This window comes from Mixophyes fleayi, chromosome 2, assembly GCF_038048845.1.
Source record: "Mixophyes fleayi isolate aMixFle1 chromosome 2, aMixFle1.hap1, whole genome shotgun sequence".
NCBI classification, from domain to species: Eukaryota; Metazoa; Chordata; class Amphibia; order Anura; family Limnodynastidae; genus Mixophyes; species Mixophyes fleayi.
In genome coordinates, this window is record NC_134403.1 from 230,298,241 (window position 1) to 230,320,537 (window position 22,297).

The window sequence follows — 22,297 nt, forward strand, 5'->3', positions numbered from 1 at the left end:
CCAATCAGACACATTTTAAAATAAACTTTATTTGGCTAGAACAAAGACAGAAATCCTTAATTCACTATTTTAAATAATAAATAAATTGGGTCTGTCTTTCATTGTTATCTAATGGGACATTATTCTGTTTTTGCTATCCATTGGGAAATTAGTTTGGATGATTAATCCCCAATTTTTATGGATGACTTAAATTTTATGGATAGTTCATTTGAACTAATTAATCTATAGAGGAGAAAACATGAAATATAGAAAATTAGATTAGTAAAATCCATACCCTGTTGGATCAGAATATCTTGAAAGAGATTCATTATTAAACAAAAGACTGGAAAGTTTTGACAGAACCCCAATGGAAGGGAAAAATAAAAAGACAAATCTTGATCAATGGGGTTATATGAAAGGTTAGATTACTCATATGAATAAGAGGAACCCTGAAGAATAACACCTGATAATGGAAAGTTATTTTTTGAGCAAGTAAGATTTCACAAAATTTAGATTTCTTCTACCCCATCAAAAGTATGGAAGGGCAAACAGCCAGAAAGGACGGAGGATGCTATTTGAATGTTAAAGACATGACTCAGACCATTTCAAAAAGATATGATAAGCAAAAAGAAGTATCTGATGATCGAGGTGATGAAAATTTGTTTAATAAATTGAAAGCCAAAATAAGGAGAGAAAAATCAACAAATTTCAAAACTTTAGTACCTAGTCTAGGAAGAGCCTTCGGTGCCCCCTCTGGATGGAAATAAACAATGGTTTTCATCCTCAGACACAGACGAATAGGATGCAGTGGAGAATTCATGATTTCACTTAAAAAGTACAAGAATAAAATAAGACAGAAGCGGTAAGAAATGTTTAATCTGTCATCTAAGACCCTGACTACACATGAAATTTCAGTTTTTACAGTTTTGGTATAAATATTGAGCCAAATATGAGAGCAAACATTTGTGTTCTATTTATAGAATTGAATAGATGTGTCAGGACACTGTCACATCAGAGGGTAAATGTATCAAGAAGCGATTTTGCAAATCCAGCGATTTTCTCGGGAGAGTTGGAAGTTGCTGATGTTTGAAGCTGAGATTTCATGTAAAATCGCCAGAGTTGTGTTTCTGTCAAAACCACTATTTACTGAATCGATAGAGATCAAACTCCCGACTGTTTCCCACTCTAGTTATACAAGTCTCAAATGTATGAAGCTGCGATTAAGCAAACTCTCCTAAATTTGCTTTAAAAATTGCTACATACAACACGCTGCATCCTAGCAGCGTGTTTAGTAAACGCATTACTTTTACACTGCCTGTCTATACAGCCGCAGGTCACCGCGGTTGTGAAAAGTTTAAAAGTAGATTAAATAGATTAAAGTGACTTTAAAAAAAAAGAGCGAGGTCCCCCTGCCCAGTCACTATTAGCCCTAGTGTTGCCAGCCTACTGCTGGTTACGTGAAAATCCGGGAAAATTTTTTCATGGGGTCTCCCCAATTTTCACCAGGCAAACCGGTTGGTTGGCACTATAGCAGGGGGACACGCGGCAGGGGTGCCCCTGCCATAATGACGAACCAACCCCAGGCTGCTCAGCGTTGGGCTGGATTCCGTAGGGAGTGGGGTCTGCCCAAAAAACAAGTGGACCACCCCTCTAGGAATAGCCAGCGCAGTGCTGAAAGCACTAGGGCTCTTCCTACAAGCACCAGAATACCCATGGCAGCCAGGGCATGCTGGCACTTGGAGAACCACAAGTGTCAACATGCCCTGACACCCATGGGTGGCTGACACATGTAGTGCCACAAAATAAAAAGTTTGCAAAACCACAACTCTCTCATTCAAACCACATAGTTTTAATAAAAAAAATAAAACCCCAATAAAGACACTCAACACCCTCATTTATACCACATAATTTTATAAAAAAAATAAAAAAATACTCACCAGTAATGTTTTCATCTGTCGTCAGCAGCTTTTAATCCAAAAATGTTTAAAAACCAAGTCCAAATAAATTTGTAAACCCAAAGTCCCCGCTTGAAATGTCCAAAAGTATTTGTAATTCCAAAGTCCTGCTTGTAAATGTCTTCTGTTCTTCTTGGGAAAAAAGCCCCCCTAGTTGCTTGCAGTCTTCAGCCAGAAGGGCCCCATATTTGTAATCCAATCCGGAACATGCTTGTTAAAAAAAAAAAAGAAAAGGACAGACGCCGCAAAACAGCTTCTACAGTGTAGAAGCTCCGATAGGCAATGAACTTAGCTTATGGGCGAGGTCTATTTATAGTATAAGGGATTTCCCACACTGTCGCCCACCCTTAAGAGGGGGATGTACTGTCACACGCCGGACCTGGAGCCTGGATCTTACTCTCCCAACAGGCTTTTGTCAGGCAACGGTCACAGAGTCCGGTGCTGTCTTCCTGGCTCCAGGTACTGATGCAGTCCTCGGGTGGACACTCCTTCTCTACTTGCTTGCTTCCTCTGGTGGTGGCCACACCACCAGAGTCACCGGCTTTTTATGTACTTGCTCATGTGATTAATGATGTATGTCCGCCTATTTAGAGTATTGGGTCTCCATATTGGGTCTCCTTTTCTCTAGTATTACATGTGATACATTGTTGTGGATTTCCTGTGCACCAGTTTTCTGGCTTGTTTCCTGACCCTGAACGTCTGCTAGTGACCCTGATCTTGGATTGACCTGACAATTTCTTTCGTTTGCACATTTTGTACCTTCATTGCAAGCCCAATACTGACCTGTTTAGTTCTGACATATTTTTTGGTCCCTGTGTACTAGCCTGTCATACCTAGAACCTTGGCAGAAGGCTCCAATCTGTTTGCCACCCAGCCCCATCCAAAGCGTCCTTGCAGCAGTCAATGGTGAAGACCAGTGGCATTTTGGACTCTTCTTCTCTGCTTGTGGTAGTTCTAATCGAGGCTGATAGTCTAGGATTGATACTTTCTCAGCATGAGCATGACAAGGATTAATTTCCATTTTGTCTCCAGTACAATTTCTCATCTACAGGAACTATGTCAGGCTTTCTCTCTGTCTCTTGTTCAGGGCTTCAAACTGCCACTTTCCAAGCCTTTAGCAATCACAATAGATACTACTGGTTCTGTAATTGGCTGGAGAGAATGTCTATTTAAATACAGTTTTGCATTAAAAAAAATAGCTCTGTGCAAACTACGCATTACTTATTATTCTCACGAGTAACTCATTATTTCTAATACTCATCTCTTATGACCTGTCAGTCATCACTCACCCCTTGTTACACATCTCTTATAACTTGTGACTCATCACTTGTCCCTTAATACTCATCACATGTCCCTAAGCATTCATGGCACTTAAGTCTATACTCATGATGTATTGAACATAGGAAAAAAAGGAAATAAATAGGCTTTTGTTACTATCACGTCCTCTACCTGGAACCCAGGGCCGGATTTACCACTAGGCAACCTAGGCAACTGCCTAGGGCCCAGCAGTCCCCAGGGGGCCCGTCCACTTGCCACCTTCCACTGCCACCTACCCATTTGCATAAGAAAAAAAAAGGCAGAGGAAAAAAAAAAATCACCTTTGGTGACTCCCAGCAGCCTCCTCCCCTCCTCTCTGCTCAGTTCCACTGATGTCATCACGCCCAACGACATATTCAGTGAGGACACTGACAAGCAGAGAGGAGCCGCGGCAGACGGAGAAGAACAGAAGACAGAACAGAAGAGGAGAAAAACAGAAGAAAGGAGAGAAGAAAGCAATAGAAAGGTAGGTAAAGTAATGAGGGCACAATGGAGGGCACAGTGTAAGGGGAAATAACCAAGGGGAGAAACATTATGTAAACTTTTGAGCAGTGTGAATAAGAGAGATGAGAAATATAAAAAAACTAAATTAACTTTTAAAATAGTGTATTTAAATAATCTGTCTCTTGCTTAACCATCTGAATGGAAGGCTCAAAGTAATGGATGAAATTGAAATTGTTTATGAAGGAAAAGGAGTAAAATTTTCTCCAACATTGCATTAGTGTTTCCTTGTAGCTAACAAACAGAAATGGTCGGTAACCTACATGAACAGGGGGTAACTGTATTACTTGCAATTTTTGCAAGTCGGCGCTATTCGGCAAGTTTGCAGTAACAATTTAAAGCGGCAATGGCATTAAAGGCAAAACAAGGTAAGCACATGGCTTACCTTTCTGCTCGACTATAGGGATATATGCTATGCTAAAAAACTATAGTCATATGGCTTTTTTCAGTTTCTTACCTAGGGCCCCTTGAGGTCTAAATCCGGCTCTGATAGAACCCCACAGCCCCATGATCCCGGGGCTGTGGGGTTCTAACAAGGCCTTTATATTCTTTAAATGCCCCCCACTCCCAGACAGTGCCAAAAATATGTTTTAAATTGGCTATCCATCCAAAAATCTAGAAACAGAGTGGTGGGGATTAAAGAAAGCATCCCCTCGGGGAAGGGGTATAATACCAACAGGCTAGTACTTTACAGTGAGATAGACTTTTGCTAACTGGAATATTTTGTTACAGGAATGGGCTGAAGTGGGGGAGGAGAAAGGGTAACTAATTTTGATATTCTTCACAAAATGTTATTTTCTTAATATATATTTTTTTAGTGCAATAAGGGTAATATATTTAAATCGAGGTATAGTTAATGTATTTTACATTAAAGAAGGCCTGTTATGTTCAGGCTCAATTATTTTTTTTATATATATTTTATTTGTGCACTATGTATATTCTAAAAAGAACAAAGTCCCATTATGTTATCTCCGACCATGAAATATAGGTATGCGGTAAACTGCTAGACATTTAGAAAGTCGACAACATTAGGTCAACAGTTCAAATGTGGACTGTATTATTAGGTAGAAAATTTGATTGTAGACAATTTTAGGTTGACAATTTGAATGTAAACAGTATTATTAGGTCGACAATTTGAATGTAGACAATATTATAGGGTTACAGTTAGGGATAGGGTTATGTTTAGGCTTTCATACTGCCGCCCCGGCAATATCCCGGGTTTTTCAAGCCGGATTTTTGCCGGGGCTTGGAGCGTCCCAGCTCAGAAACACCATTCATACTGCACCTCGGACCCGGGAATTTCCCGGGTTGACCCCATTCATACTGCACAAGTCTGTGCCCTGGCAATTGTGGGAGTCATCACCAGAGCAGTTTTCATTGGCTGAAAAATGGTGATGTCATTGAAAGGTAGACAATTGGATTAATAGAATAGACAATAGAATTGGCAGACAGCCAATCAGCTTGTTTTCTGTGCAACCCGGGTTGAAAAACCCAGGTTGCACCATTCATAGTGCAGGCAACCCGGGTCCGACCCGGAAATTACCCCTCGTTAAATCCCGGGTTGAAGACCGGGGTTTTTAGACCCGGGATTTTTGACTTGTACTATTCATACTGCACCAAGACCCGGGTCGTTTGAGCTCGCCCCGGCAAAAACCCGGGATTTTGGTGCAGTATGAATGGGGTATAAGTGAAATTATTGTCGACCTAGTATTACCGTCTACATTTGAATTGTCAGCCTAATAATACTGCTGAACTCTGTTTATATTATGGTGACAATCACATAAATGTCTATCATGTAACTGTCAAACATATGTATCACACCCGAAATATATGCTGCACACTATCTGCTATTACTGAATATCAGCTATGAAGATAAGCTAATGCTTGCTCTCATGTGGCTTCCTTCTATGTGAAAGCATGATGTTGTGATTTATTAAACTATACACAACATTTTTCAATTGTTTACTCTTCACAAGGTATAGGTGAGAACACTTCACTTTGTTAAAAAGTGAGCAGGAATAATGTCTAGGCGATTCACAATTCAATCAATAAAAAAATACTAGAGACTTCTGGTACAGTATGCTCTGTGTAGGTCACACATCACAAGAGCTTTTAGAACTGCCATAATAGAATAGTGATTTTAACTCACAAAACATACCTAAACAAAAATGTTATTTATTTTGGACCTCTCTATATACCTTTAAGGCAGACAAGAAATATGGTAGGCAGAAAAGTCTGAAATTGTTAAGAAAAAGAACTGGTCTGTAATGTTGTCACCCTTAACTTATGAGTACATAGTTTATTCATGCACAAAGACTACAGGTCCTTTCTTAAGAAAACAAGCTGACAAAATGGAGTAGGATATTAATTTGTTAAAGAAACAACTGGTACTAACAGCTCATGTAGTGCAGGCAAATGAACAGAGGAGAAGCAGTGGAAGACATCAACCAACTGAAAAGGCAGACTTCAAAGCAATAAATGCAGATGAAGCTATATGTTCCATACATGACAGAAGGTTGATACATCCCAAAATGTAACAGATATTTTTTTCACAGCAAATTATAGCAGTTTTCATGCTTGTCATGTTATCTTGGGTGGTGACTTTAATATTACAATTGAAACAAATTTAGACAGACTAGAAAACATTTTTTTCCCCTAAAGTTGGTATTAAATATATTGGCACACAGCTCCAGCTACTGGATGTCTGGAGAACTACACACGCAGGATAATAGAGAATATACATGCACATTGCTCCAGATTCTTCTTTCTTTTTTTTTTTTTTTTTAAATTTTTATTTTTGGAAGGTCAAATAACAAACAAAACCGATATGCAGTGTCAGCAAGAAAAAAAAAAACACATCACATAAAACATGATATAAAATCAACAGAATATCGTAAAAAATCAGTGCAAGGAGGTCAAATTACGTGTATAAAGAATGACCAAAATTTTTTTTTTTAAAAGATGTAAGGGAGAGAGCGAAATGCCGCGAAAGAGGAGGGCATAACGCAGGGAGAGAGGAGAAGAGAGACTAGAACAGAGCAGAAAAGTAAAGGAAGAAAGGGGTTCTCAAAAAGAGGACGGCTATATGTAGGTGTAAAGTCAAGTGAAAGGGGAGTAAGCCTGAAAAAACGAGAGCCATGGGCTCCATACCTTAGTGAACGATCTTGATGTCCTATTGATAATGCTGGTCATGTATTCCAGACGCTGAACCTGCCAAACTCTGTTAATAACGGCCTGAAGCGAAGGTGGAGATTGCTGCCTCCAGTCTGCTGCTATTTGGCAGGTAGCTGCCGATAAGATATGCCTAGCTAACTTATTCTCATGTCGAGTCGCCGCTGGTGCTCCCAAGGGCAAAAGAAAAAATTTAGGCTCTAATGGCATCGCTATCTGGAGAATCGATTGGATCAGGTGTTTAATCTCGGCCCAGAAGTTTGAGAGTTTAGGACAAGTCCACCATATATGGATAAAGTTACCCTCATGGAAGCACCCGCGCCAACAGCGATCAGAAGAGTCTGGAAGAATTTTATGGATCCGGGAGGGAACGTAGTACCATCGGTATAATACCTTATAGACATTCTCTTTTATTTTAACGCAGATTGAGCTGGAGGCAGCATTCTCATATATCTCCGACCATTCCTCGCTCAAAAGAACTTCACCAAGGTCACGTTCCCAGGCCAGTTCATGCGAAACTCTAAGGTCTGAGGAAGGTGGGGCGAGTTCATAATATAATGTTGAAATAAGGCCTTTCGTGGAGGACTGACGGAGACAAAGATGTTCAAATGTGGTAAGGGGACGGGAGGAGAGGCGAGTTTTGGCAGTATGGTGAAAATGGCGGAGCTGGAGGAATTGGTAGAATAATTTAGTGGGAATATTTAATTGCGATTGGATGTCAGAAAATGAGGGGAACACAGCCGTAGAGGTGAGATCGTTTAAGAAACAGACCCCTTGTGAGGTCCACGAGGAGAATGCTTTAGGAGTAAGGCCTGGAGCGAAGTCTGAGGAGTTAAACAAAGGAATTAGGGGAGAGGGATGGGGGGAGAGGCCAGATTTCTGAGAGCATGAGTCCCAGACCGCCAGGGAATGTGTAATGACCGGATAAAGGGAGACACGTTTTGGTCGACGAGCCCGTGGGAGCCATAGGAGAGTAGATAGGGAAAGCATACCCAGACTCTCAGCCTCGATCTCGACCCAGACCCTGGAGGGAGTTAAACTACACCACAGAACGCATTGAGCAAGCTGAGCGGAGAGGTAATAGCGTCGAAAATCAGGGATTCCCAGTCCCCCTCCCCGCGGGGCTCTCTGTAAAAGCTTGAAACGGACTCGGGGGCGCTTACCTGCCCAGATGAATTTAGATACATGGAAATGGAGAAACTTGAAAACGTAGGGGGGGACCCGGATGGGGAGGGTTTGAAAAAGGTAGAGGAGTCTAGGGAGTATGTTCATCTTGACCGCATTAATACGACCTATCCAGGAGATGTATAATTGCGACCACGAAACAAGATCCAACTTAATTTGAGCAAGGATGCGAGGGAAGTTGGCCTGAAAAAGCTGGTGAAGTTGCTTAGTCAAGTATACCCCAAGGTACTTGAGTTTTTGAAGCCGCCAGTTAAATGGGAAGGAACTTTCTAAAGACACCTTGTCTGCTGAGGAAACATAAAAGTCTAAGACTTCTGTCTTGTCAGTGTTAACTTTATATCCTGAGAAGTGGCCGTAGAGATTTAATTCGTCTACAAGAGGAGGAACGGAAAGATTTGGGTGAGCAATAGTTAACAGGACGTCATCCGCATATAATGCTATCTTATGAAAAGAGCTACCCACCGGGATGCCTAGTATCTGCTGGTTAGCCCGGATTCTAGCTGCTAATGGCTCTATGATAAGGGCAAAAATGAGCGGGGAGAGGGGGCAGCCCTGCCGTGTGCCATTGGAAATAGTGAAGGGGACCGAGGTCAGACCATTTGCAGAGACTGTGGCCGATGGGGAGCGGTACAAGGCTGAGATGGCAGTCATAAATTTGCCAGAGAACCCCATCGCTCCCAGCACCCCAACCATAAACGACCAGGAGATGCGGTCGAACGCCTTCTCAGCATCTAATGACATAAGGAGGGAGGGGAGCTTACCCCTGTGAATTGTATGGATCAGGTCGATTGTTCTCCTAGTGTTGTCCGGGGCTTGACGCCCTGGGATAAATCCCACCTGGTCGGGATGGATGAGGGAAGGGAGGAGGGGATTCAATCTAGAGGCCAAAATTTTTGCATAAATTTTAAGGTCCACATTGAGGAGGGATATTGGTCTATAGCTAGAGCAGAGAGTTGGGTCCTTCCCTGGCTTTGGAATGACAATGATGTTAGCTCTGGTTGTGGCTGCATCAAACGTGGCACCATCCAAGATCTCGTTAAAAAAAGATGTCAGATGGGGGCCTAGAGCTGCAGCGAAATTCTTATAATATTGTGGGGTGAAACCGTCAGGGCCTGGAGCTGAAGAGGGTTTCAGGGATTTAATAGCCACCAAAACCTCGGTGAGGGTAATGTCTTCATTCAGGGACTCTATGTGAGGTGGAGTGAGCCTAGGGAGGGGGGTGGCGGCTAGATATTCGTCTAGAGACGGCACCGTATGAGCTCTTAGAAGGGGGGGTGGTGGGGCTAAGTTATAGAGGGAGGAATAAAATTCCTGAAACGTCTGGACTATCTCCTTAGGGTTATATGTAACTCTGCTCGCTTGTGAGTTGTAAATTTTATCGATGTGACCTAGAGCCATCTTCTTACGAAGCTTTCTGGCTAACACAGAATCTGCTTTGTCAGATTTATCGTAGTACCGTTGCTGTAATTTCTGCATAGTAATAGCAGCCCTACGGGAGAGAAGAGTGTTAAGTTGACCTTTCAACGAGGTGATCTGGGTGAGCAGAGCAGGGTCATGAAGAGACTGGTGTTGGGAAAGAAGAGAGGCCAATCTGCGCTCTAAACAAGATATCTCTTCTGCAGCTTTTTTCCTAGAAGCCGCAGACAGGCTAATCAAATGACCACGTATAGTGGCTTTGTGTGCTTCCCAAATAATGCCTGGGGGGACATCTATAGCAGAGTTATCTTGGAAATAATTGGCGATTGAGTTATTGAGGTCTAAGAGGGTCGTCTGATTGAGCAGGAGAGTGTCATCTAGGCGCCACTTTCCCTGGGGTGGTGATGTTTTGAGGAGGTCTAGAATAATGAACACCCCTGAGTGGTCAGTCCATGAGAGTGGGGTGATGCCCGCCTGAGTCACGTAGGGAGTGAGTGCATGGGATACATGTATCATGTCTATGCGGGAGTACAATTGGTGGGGGGCAGAGTAATGGGTGTAATCCCTAGCGTCTGAATTACAGAGTCGCCAGGAGTCATACATGCGATGATGAGAGAGCAGTGTGGCAAGTGAAGTAGATTCTGCTGAAATGAAAGAGCCCCGCCGGGAAGAAGAAGGGGAAGACCTGTCCAGGACAGGATCAAGAGTCACATTAAAATCGCCACCCACTATCACATGTCCCCGCGCCAGCCGCTCAATGCATTTAAAGAGTCTGGTAAAAAAAAGGCTTCTGTTTCTGGTTAGGGGCATAGACCGAAACCAGGGTAACAGGGATAGATCGAAGAGTACCCCCCACTAGTATGAAGCGACCCTCCGGGTCTGCATAAGTGTTGGAGTGCAGGAAGGGAATCTTACTGTGGATCAAAATAGCCACTCCCCGCTTCTTGCAGTCCGCCGAGGCAAAGAAAGTCTGAGAAAACTGCTTACCCTGCAGCTGAGAGTGGACTCCAGTGAAGTGTGTCTCCTGTAGAAAGACAATATCCGCTTTTTCTCTCCTACAGGCTCCCAGTAGCATCGTACGTTTACGAGGGGAGTTGAGGCTGTTGACGTTGATCGAAAAAACTTTTAAGGCCATGGCAATAAAGAAGTGATAAATCCCGGCAGCTTGACTAGTGATGGGGAAGAATGGAATAAGTTATTAAACCGTCCTTGAGAACAGAGAGAAGGCAAAGGAAAAGGTGAAAAAGGAGAGTAGAGAGAAAAGAAAGAAAAGAGAAGAGGAAGAAGGAGCCCAATTGGGCGTAAACCCTGTGTGAAAGGAACCCAGAAGGGGTTCAAAAACATAGTGAGAGTAAATACAAATAACAATATCAAAGGGTGCGTGGGGGGGTGGTCCTGTGTATAAAGTGGAATGAGACCAGGACCGTAGACCCATGAAAAAATCTTAAGAAAAGACAAACAAAAAGAAGAGAAAAAGAAAAAAGGGAAAAAAGAAAACTTCCTTCCCTCTCTCCTTTTCCCCTGCAATAGTATTAACTAACCGCAAAAAAGTGTGCATTAACAACATATTAGTATTGGAACTTTAAGATTCTTCAGCTTTAGGGGAGGGGGGGAGGGGGGAGAGTATAAGGGAGGGAGGGGGAGTAAAGGGAGCAGGGATCACCTTACCAAAAGTAAAACACAAGAGATTATAGCAGCAACAGGATACTTCAAATTTAACGCCATGTCAAACAAATACCACTATAAATATACTAACAAACTGGTAACATAGAAAAACTTATATATCTGTAGATGAAGACAAGGAGCTCAGAGCTCCAACCCGTATAGGAAGTCCACCTGTGGGGATGAAACATTAGCAAAGGAAATGATCAGTAACAATAAAAGACACGTCATGGCGGCGTAGCATCTCGGACTTTGCGGCGGGAGGAACGGGTCCAATCTGGTTGTGGAGGCGCTGATCGTTGGGCCTTCGGAGAGCCGGTCTGCGAAGCAATCGTTACGGGAAGGATGTCCAATTTCGCCAATAGTTCCTGTCCTTGGTCCACCGTTTTAATATAATAAGATGAGTTGGCAGCAAACACCTGAAGTTGAAACGGGAAGCACCAGCGATACCGGAAATTATGTTGACGCAGAATCCTAGTAACAGGCTGCAAGTTTCTCCGTTTCTGAATTGTGGAGGGAGCAAGATCCTGAAACAGCTGGATGTCCATGTTCTGGAAAGAGAGAGCAGATTGATCTCTAGTCGCGAAGAGAATTCGGTCCCTTGTGCGGAAATAGTGCAGGCGCACAATAATGTCTCGAGGAGGCAGGCCATTGGCAGGACGGGCCCGAAGAGCCCTATGAGCACGATCCATCAAACAGTCAGTGTCAGAAAGCTCCGGAAGGATATGTTGAAAAAGGTCTTTAAGAAAAGCTTGAAGATCCGCCGGAGAGATTTCTTCAGCGACATTTCGGATACGGATATTGTTACGACGAGATCGGTTCTCAGAGTCCTCCTGCTGTTCCTTCAGAGTCTCAACTTCGTCACGAAGACGGGTAAGTTCGTTGTCCATCGTAGTTTGTGAGCGGCAGAGGTCGTCTGTTTTTGATTCCAGCGCGTCAGATCTGTTGCCCAGTGAGGTTAGTTCGGTTTTAAAGTCATTAACAACTTTGGAGAGTTCTTGGTGGAATGTTTGCTTGACTCCTTCTAGTAGACTGGTCATTATGGCTAGGATCTGTGGGTCCAGCTCAACTTCAGCAGGCGGCTGGGAGCCAGGCGCTTCTGTACGAGTCGAAGGCGGGGAAGACGGTTTATTCTTTGAACCAAAAAAGTTAGCAGAGGACCCGGAGGTCACTTTCTTTGGTTTGTTGGACATGACGGAAAAGATGGGAGCCGTCGGCCAGTTGAGAAGGATGAAGGGGGCAGAGGAAGGCTGGGATGAGGAAAGGAGGCGAAAAAGGGACACACTTTTACATTGGTCAGTATTATAGGGGTCAGTCCCGGTCCAGCCTGATTGGAGGAGATCACATATTCAGCGACCGGATAAGGGCCAGCAGATGGGTGTCAGCGTGTAAAGAGACCGTGATTTGACGCTGCTCCTTCAAATAGACATTAGCTAGATGAAAATAGTTGCAACAGCAATAAACAGTAGATGTAGTATTTTTTTTTTTTATTATTTTTTTTTTAGCCACCACAAGAGGGCAGTATTATTCCACAATACTACAATCTAATTGGGCCAATCAGATTGCCACTCCAGGTTGGGGCAATGGAGTCATATACTTTGATCTCACTTACTTTAGGCACTGCGAGTGAGGCAAGGTGTGGAGAGGTGCCGAGGGCCTTAATGAGGAAGACACCGAGACTTCAATGATGTGAGCCCACAGACAGCGTCCCTGTGGCGAACCGGATGTACGGGTGTCCAAGACCTCCGGTTTTCGCCTGCAATGGGTGTTTGAAGAGGTCCTCTCCCACACTGGTGGTGCCAGAGGAGTCTCCAACTTTAGGCCGGGGATCTGGCCTCCGTTTTCCGTGGACCGGAAGTGCCCAGCCGCGGACCGGAAGTGCACCTCCGCGGACCGGAAGTGGCTAATTTTCGGTCTTCTCACTCGGTTCAAGCTCCAGCACAGACCCACATCCGGCGGGGAGGCACCAAGAGCAGGGCAGGAGGCCAAAGAACCATGCAGCTATCCTCAGAAAGGTAGGATGGGTGACACCATACACACAAGCCGGGCTGCAGCACTTCCCTGTGCAAGGAGCCACCGGATCTGCCTCAAATGCGGCACTTGTAGGTTTCAGCCGTGCCCACGGCACTTAGGCAGCCCTCTGAACAGAAATAGGTAGATAACAGGCCCCAAAAGGTGATATTCAGGGTCCCGGGACACAGAGCTCCAAGCCTGCACGTCCTTCCAAAATGGCAGTTAGGCCACACCCCCCAGATTCTTCTTTCTTAGGAATAACAGGATATCAGATATTAAATAGGCCCATTACACAGATGACAAGGCCATATATATCTATACCAGTTAGTAATCATGTTATTTAAAAGATATGGCTCATTACAGGTTATACAATTAATTTTGCAATGTCAAAATTATTACCAATTGACAAATGGGGGTAAATTTATCAAGCTGCAGGTTTGATAAGTGGAGATGTTGCCTATAGCAAAAAATCAGATTCTAGCCGTCATTTTGTAGATTGTACTAAATAAATGATAACTAGAATCTGATTGGTTGCTATAGGCAGCATCTTCATTTTTCAAAACTTGGAGCTTCAAATTTACCCCTTAGTGTTTCACGTCTGCTTGCATTTAGAACATCCTCCCTCCTTCTTCTCTACTGATTTTGGACCTGTAGGTATATTGAAATATTTTGGAACAAAGTAATTTATTTTAGAAACATAATGGGCCTCATTTATTAAAACATGCAATATGACCTAAATGTGCTTCTTAAATAAAAAAAAATGCATGGAATTTGTAATTTTACTAGCAGCATAGGGCCTGAGACATTAAGGAAAACAAGGCAAAAAAGAAGTAAATTTAATCCTGGACAAACCATGTTCCAATGCAAGAGGTGTATATTAGTTGATTATTTTGCACATAGAGAATATACTGGCTGTTTTTTCATGTAGCACACAAATATTTTATAACTTTATTTTTATACTGAAATTTAAAGTTGATCTAGGACATGTCCTACCTCAACTATAAATCTGTCCCCACATTTTAAAATTAACCCCACCTCCAATGCAACATGGTTTTACCAAGGTGCAAAGTTACTCCTTTTTTTTAGCTTTGTTCTCCTTAATGAGTGCAGGGGACTATATTGTAAATCAAACAATAGGACCTGGTCCTCTGATACAAGAAATAAAAAAATGGTCTGCCAGTTGTTTTTCAGCACAGAAACAAATGACAAGTCATCACCCGTGTTGGGTCATTTAATTCAGCAATAAAACTATAAATATGTAGATTTTTGTGCGACATTGTATTTATAAAAATACACCTAATTATACACCATTTTGTGGAAAATCTCCCTTGAAACTACTACATTTTCAAATGACATAAGTTTTAATAATTGTGTTCTTTACAATTTACTAAGATTAAATACATTCATGAGAAGTACATTTTTTGCTACTAGCAAAAATGTTTATACTTGTCTAGTTTGACATTATTTACTCAATCTTACAGGGGAGAAAGTTGGCTATGTGTGTGCAAAATATGTCAGATTCCCGAGGATCAGATACTGAGCTATGGCAATCTGTGGTTTCCTATGTTTGCCAGTCTATTATTATGCCATCAGATAAACTTGTTCATAAGACTTTAATGTCTGCACAGCCGATTAGCCTTGGTGACAAATTGATAGGTGAGTTACAGGACATATATCCACTATGCAGCTGTATTACACTGCTATTGGTTCAATATTTGAATGATGCAAAATAGCACTGGTTATGCTTATAATTATGGCTCTCTCTCTTCTTTCCACATCAGGTGTGACAATAGACACAATTCTGGATAATATCTCCTCTCCTGTTGATCTGTTTCCTGGAAAGAATGCACTCATAAAAGACATCATATTCTATTACAGGTACACCAGGTTTCCACACCATAAATTCATTATCTAATGCAGAAATAAACTAAGGCTAATCATTGATTAAATAACAGTAAAACATGATCTAATGAATTAAAAGTCTTTAATGGTAATGCAAATGGTTAAGAAAAAAGGGAAAAAGCAGACAGGTACTCTATGTGTGAAAGATGAGAAACAGTAAGCTAAGACTTGGTACTTAAATATTATTAAATATAAATAGTAATACATTTGAAAAAGTGACTTTCTTTATTAACTAAATAATATCATTTTTAAAATAGTACACATTAGTATCAAGACCTGGTAAATTTAAATTCACAAAGCTGTATTAATAATTGGCTTTTTATTTGTTTAGCAAAAAAACACCCAAAAACATTGTTCCTTTATGCCCCTGTTCACCATTGAAGGTGCACAAAATACATAACTCACTGAAGCTTATACCTTCACTAGAAATCTAGGCTATAAGCACACTTTATGATCTCTCCTGGGCTGGCTTATTTTATTCCTAACAACTCTCCTGCTGTGATGTATCATGGGAGCTGGAGAACTAAATAGTGCATTCAGAGTTCTCTCTCAAAACAGGTTTGATGCAGGAACTTTTTTTTTTGTACTCATTACACAAGCCCAGGGGCGGATTGGGAACTGAAAGTGGCCCTGGAAAAAACCCCTGAAAGTGGCCTCATGTGGGCGGGACCAAATCAATTGTAGGTGGGGTTAGCACAGCATTATCATAGCAATACAAGGAGGAGCCTGTGACTGCCACACAATACACAGGGCATCCAGATGGCCACTAAATAAAGAACCAGAGAAAAAGGTCAACACATAAAAATGTACACTCAGAGCATGGCAGCACAAATACTTTTTTCTACTGGATGCTTAAAACTTGATACAGAAAAAATGCAGCAATTGATCGGGAGATCAGATAGAAAAAGAAAATCAGCATATTGCAGGTATTTTGTCGCCATATTGCTTTTTGTAAAGAAAGCCTCTGACTTTCTATGGGGATCTCAGCAGGATGAGGCATTGGAGGGTTTTTTAGTTTGTTTTTTAACTGGAACCTTTGAAAAATACCTCCAATGTACTTGATAAACTAAAGCAATAGATTTTATGCATGGAATTCCAGCAGAGTTTGTATGATTTAGCAAGGCCTATGATTTGCACACAGTTTCTGGCCCAATCAATCCACAGTCCAATGGCAAGCATTTGTTCTCAAAGGTAAATCAAAGAGGATCACTTCATAGCCATAGTGAAATTAATAAATATAGCGAATCACACTCTCTGCTGTCAATCACAGCTACAAGGGATTCTATCATTCACATCCCACAATGTCACACACACAGTGCTATATATATATCCACATACACACAAACATATATATATATATATATATATATATATATATATATATATATATATAGTAGACATAGGCAATGATATATACTATTCCCATTTACATACATACTATTTTTATTATTATCATAGATGCATACATAATACCATATAGATACATATACACACACAGGCATATTACACTCCCATACATACATGCCCTTTACCATATACATACATACACATTACCATGTACATATATAGACAATTATATATACTATTACCATATACATACTATTATTATTATTATTATCGTAGATACATATACAAACAATCACAGACATATAACACCCCCTCCGTCGGCCTCTTGCACTTAGCTGCTGTCTGCAAATATTCATTGAAGGAAGCTTATTGTTGACAGTAGGCAGGTCCCTAGACTCCTCTCGCAGCAAAGCCCCGTGCTATGAAATGACAGGCAGTTTGGCAGCAGTGTGATTGGCTGTCTAGCTGCCTGTCTCAATTAGGTCATTGATAGGGCCGGCCCCAGCAAACAGCGGCAACCCCTTCTGCCGAGTGAGGGGGAAAAAAATTCACTTATTACAGAGGCAGCCACCGGAGCGCAAAACGGCCACCCTCCCCCGCTGAATGCCCCACACCAAGCACAGGCGCACACATCGGGAGTGCTTGGGAATGTTTTTTTTTAATTCATTACAGAGGCAGCCTCTTTAGGGTACCAGCCTACCGGTAAACTTCCCGGTAAGGCCTATTACCAATCCGCCCCTGCACAAGGCACTCTGTTAAAGCACATACAAACCATGTTTAGAACCTGATGACAGGTTCTATGTAATTTATTTATTTTGCAAGCAGGAATTTGTATATATCTACTTTACTCTATATCCTAACAGGTCCAAAGAAGTTACTCAACCCTGTCCTTCTGGTCGTGCTACCACTATCCGCTTGCGTTGTAATCCACTGAAAGCTGATGTAGGCACAGTATCCCTGCCAAGGTGAGTACTATTCTTTAGAATTAAAAAAAATGGTAGTAATCTAGGCACACTCCTACATAGACAGAGGTCGTTAAGGTGTAGTGTAGTGCTGAGATAAGAATGCTGGAGTGGGATAATATGGCAAATAATACACACACATATTCAGTATAAAAAGTGATGAAATAAAACTACAATACAAAATTTAAATAAATGTTTTTCTATTTTTTTTTCACTGCTTTAGCAATTGCTATTGGGAGATCCACAAATCAAGGGCAGCACCTCACTAGAATATTCCCTGTAAGGCACTGCTATTCTTTCTGATAACTTCTTGAAGACCTACTATTCTTTAGAATCAATGGGGCCTATTTATTATTGTTTTTAAACATTAAATTTAAGTAATGTGCAAATTTATTATATTTATGGCAAAGGTGGTCACTTTGCAATAGTGACCATAAGAAAGATAGAAGAGAGGTCTTCGTAAGAACAGCAGATTTTCATGACTGCTGTTCCTGTTGAAGTTTTTTTAATAAATACACCTAAACTTTCAATCCTTATCTTTGCAATAAGGATTGAAAGGGAATTTGTTAAAAATGCTGTCTTTAATAAATATGCCCCAATAAGTTTGATGGGGCATATGTGTGGTGAAGGATGTGTTGTATTGTAGATTGTACATTTTTCACATCCCTTGTCACACACAGAGTCTGCGTTACTTGGGGTTTACAGTAAGTTGTCTCTTTATATTTGACATGTAATGTTTTAATTTGATGGGGTACTCGTGGTTAAGTGGTTATCGATTTGACCAGTCATTCTAAGGAAAAAATCATGGCTATGAAATCTAAATGTTTTGAAATTCTTATTACAATATTATAAAAAGCTGGATATTTTGTTTTACCTGTAGTTTTACTGGTGATGGCCTACCATCAGCATAGTATGGAGGCTCACAAGATTTGTACCTCTGCAGGTTGTTGAATAAAAAATCTTTGCAGAAGTTTAGATCGACCTTGTGTTCTGTTTTTCCCAAGACAGTCCCTTTCCCTCCACTATCTTCCACTAAAAATATTTAACTTACATTGCTTATTTTCCTATAATTGGTACTACTGATGCACCAAAATGAACAGAACATAGAATAGGTTCCTATTATTTAACTTTGTACTCAAATACTCAAAGGATAGTGGTTTTAGATCACTGCCTCTATGGGGCAATTCATCTACCTCCAATACCTGTCAATGTAGCAGTGAAACATTATGATTGCTGTTAAAGACATGTTTGCAACTGGTTTCTCACAATTTTTTTTCAAAATTTTTATCCTCCATATTAAATATTCAAATATTCGATTTATGCTCAGTGAGTCTTTATTTTATGGCCCACATATATTTTACCCCTTTACTATCACATGTAGCATAAAATTTTAATTGTATCTGTTTACATTGTACTGGCGATTACATAAATGCTTCTCAGTTCCTACACAGGAATGTTCCAAACTGTGAAGTAGATAAAAATCTTGTAGTTATAGCTGAATCACTAATAACCGCTTTTATCACCGTGTCAGAAATATTGAAACCTCTTTTATATGAGAATAATGGTGTATCCATAAATACTTTACCATAATGAGCATCCACTTTTAGTTATGGTTAATATTTATGTAGGATCATATTAATACATTTAGATTTGCAGTCATAACTTCTAACAAATATTATTCTATTCTCCCTGGGGATGGTTTTAAACACCTCTTGTAACTTAATCAGTGTCTCACTATTATAACCCTTCTGGACATATTTATCAATCATTTCAATAGCTGGGGTTTTTTGTTTTGTTTTTTCAAATTTCTCATGATCTGATGTAATGATATGGATTCCAGTGAACCGACTTTTTTGGTAACCCCCTTGTCAAACCTGGATTATGAAAACTGCTATAATGTAGTATATTACTTTTAGCTTAGGTTTATAATACAAATATCTTTCAATTATCTTATCAATTATTGAAACCTGTACATCCAAAAAATTAATTGTTTCAGTATATTTATCCCATGTGACGTTAATAGTAGAATGTGCCATGTTGACAATTCTCATCAATTCAAAAAGACTCCAAATATAGACTATGGGGTATATTTACTAAACTGCGGGTTTTCAAAGTGGAGATGTTGCCTATAGCAGCCAATCAGATTCTAGTTATCATTTATTTAGTACATTCTACAAAATGACAGCTAGAATCTGATTGGTTGCTATAGGCAACATCTCCACTTTGAAAACCCGCAGTTTAGTAAATATACCCCTATGTGTCTGATTCATTAGGGCACGAATTCTGAGTGCAACCCAGGCTCAGAATATGATGCCCGTATTTTGTTTTTGCCTCGAATTCATCAAGTCACGAATCACAAGATCTGTGGCCTGTTGAATTTGGGCGCAGGGCTGCGGTAGTACAAAAGCGTTGTAGGTACGTCCGTAGATTCAGTGTCTGCTAAACTGGCAGATCGTGTGACAGTACAGCCACCTGACCCGCCAGCTCTTTACTGTATACAAAAAATAGATTAAAGGGAAAACAAAACGTGTGGGGTACCCCCCCCCCCCCCTCCTAATGCTATTATCCTTAGTGCTGCCAAGCTAGTGCTGGTTGTGGTGAAATCGGGGAAAAAAAATGTGTGGGATCCCCCCGATTTCACTGAAGCCAGCACTAGGCCAACCAGCCAGGGTAGGTGGCACTATAGCCAGGGGATTTGCAACAGCCGGTCCTTCTGTCTGAATGACAAACCATCCCCAGACTGTTAAGCATGGGGCTGGATTCCCTAGGGAGTGGGGTCCACAAAAAAATTGTGCAGGCCCCCCTCTAGGGAGAACCAGCCCCATGCTGGAGGCACTAGTACTAGTGTAGGGTAATAAAGTCTGTAAAAAAAAAAAGGAGAAAAAAAATGTTTAAAACACTAGCTGGCCCGGGCTGCTACTAACACTCTTGAGCATGCTGGCAGCCAGGGTATGCTAGCACTTGGAGAACCACATGTGCCACCATGCCTGCTGTAACCTGTAGTACCGCAAAGTAAAATGTAAATAAAACACCATAACCTCTTTCAAACCACATTATTTATAAAATAAAAAAATAAAAAAACTTTAATTAAAACACAAATCCCTCGTTATAACCACATATATTTATTAAAAAATAATTAAACCCCATATACTTACCATCTGATGTCTTCATCTGTATGGGATCCAATCTTCTAAGCTTTCAATCCAATTAGGTTTGAAACCATAAACCAAAACAAACCAAAATATTCCCAAGGTCCTGTTGCTGTCCCAAAAAAATAAGAGTAGGCCGACAGCACTGGGGTTAATAGCATTAGGAGGGGGGACCCATGCGTTTTTTCTTTTTCGATCTATTTTTTGTACACAGTCAAGAGGCTGGTGCGTCGACCGGGCAAAATGTGAGTTAACTCCCCAGCCGTATAGCTTGCTATGGCCGTGGCTCTGTGCAATATGGCTGGGCACACCAAAACTGTAATCTGCGTACGGCCACATGCCCCTTCCACGCCCAGGACACTCCCCTTTCACGTAGGGGGTAATAACAGCCCTTTCCGTGCATTAGAGCACAGAAAAGTGCTGTTTTACCGGATGTATATTCCAGGCCCTATATCACCCACAAATGTATACCAGTGGATATCAATTGCCAAATGAGTATCTTCAAGAAACAAGGATATTATAAATAAATATATTTGCACAACTCTGGCACATGTTAGGTCCAATAATTGTTCTGCAATCTAAATTAATTAATTTCAAGAGCAAGCTATAATAATTGTGTAACCTCCCCCCCCCCCCCACAAGATCTGATGGCAAATCTGCTTTCAATACCAACTTAATTTATTACTCTTCAATGTCATACCCTGTTCATGGGGTATTGAGGAATAAAGACTTTGTACCTCAATACTGCATAGTAATTCATGTTTTTCTAAATGTTCAATACTTTTAAGTTTAACCAAAAACTTATGTGTGTACAATATTTTGTAAGTAGTGGTCAAAAAATGTGAAGTAGTAAATTAGGTCCAGATATAATATGTCACCCATAAGGGTCATCGAAATTTTTAAGAATCTATGTCTAAAAGTTAACATAAGTGTCAAAGGTAATCATTAATCAGAAAATATTTGGTCATTGATGCTTATAGGAAGTGTTGCAAGCTACTAAATGCTTCATAGAAAATAAGTTACAATAGAATGGTTGAAGATAATGAGACAGTAGTACTGTGATGTGATAGCCATCCTCAGAGGAATAATGAAAATGAACATGTACTTGTTCCTCAAAGCCTTTCAGCCATCCACCTAACCTTCTCCTTCCTTCTCCCTCTTTCCTGTTCATGCTCCTCTTGTGCTTCATACCCTCTACTGACTCCTCTTGTGCCTGCTGTCTGTTTCCCCTCCCTTTAGCATGTAAGCTCTTATGAGCAGGGCCCTCTTCCCTTCTGTCTCAACTCCATTCCTCTTTACCTAAGCCATTGTACTTGCTGTGTTTGGAGCTAATGGCATTTTGGTTTTACTCGTCTTCCTCTGTTTTGTTGTACGCTGTACGATCCACTGTTTGTATTGTACTTTACATTTGTACAGAGCTGCGGAAACCTTATGGCGCCATGTAAATAAATAATATTAATGTGAGGTTGAAATTTTACTATCAAGCTGTATGTCTAAATCTGGCACAAGCAATAAAGGCAAATTTGCTCAAAACCCTGGACTGTTCAATATTATACAGTCGTGCCCTTATATTAAGATTACATCTAAAAAACGTCTTTTTCCCATAGGGAATTTGTGAGAGGGGGGGCATGGTGTTTGAGGGTCTACATTTTAAAAAGTATTAAAACTATTAAACTGAAATTTGGCATGGGAATGGGGAAACTGTCCACAGGTGCCGCATGTGAAATTTCAGAAAAAA

General features: G+C 41.0%; 1 protein-coding gene across 5 annotated transcripts in view; it reads left to right on the forward strand.

The window, feature by feature from the left end:
• ELAPOR1 (endosome-lysosome associated apoptosis and autophagy regulator 1) overlaps positions 1-22,297 on the forward strand; it is a 298,128-nt gene that overhangs the window by 212,948 nt on the left and 62,883 nt on the right. For all 5 annotated transcript variants that reach the window (XR_012688102.1, XM_075195584.1, XM_075195585.1 and 2 more), the window contains 3 exons: positions 14,681-14,855; positions 14,981-15,077; positions 17,312-17,413. Coding sequence is in view for 4 of the 5 variants with exons in the window: in XM_075195584.1 (XP_075051685.1) it covers positions 14,681-14,855; positions 14,981-15,077; positions 17,312-17,413 (374 nt within the window). In the remaining variant the exon portion in view is untranslated. The remainder of the gene's footprint in view (positions 1-14,680; positions 14,856-14,980; positions 15,078-17,311; positions 17,414-22,297) is intronic.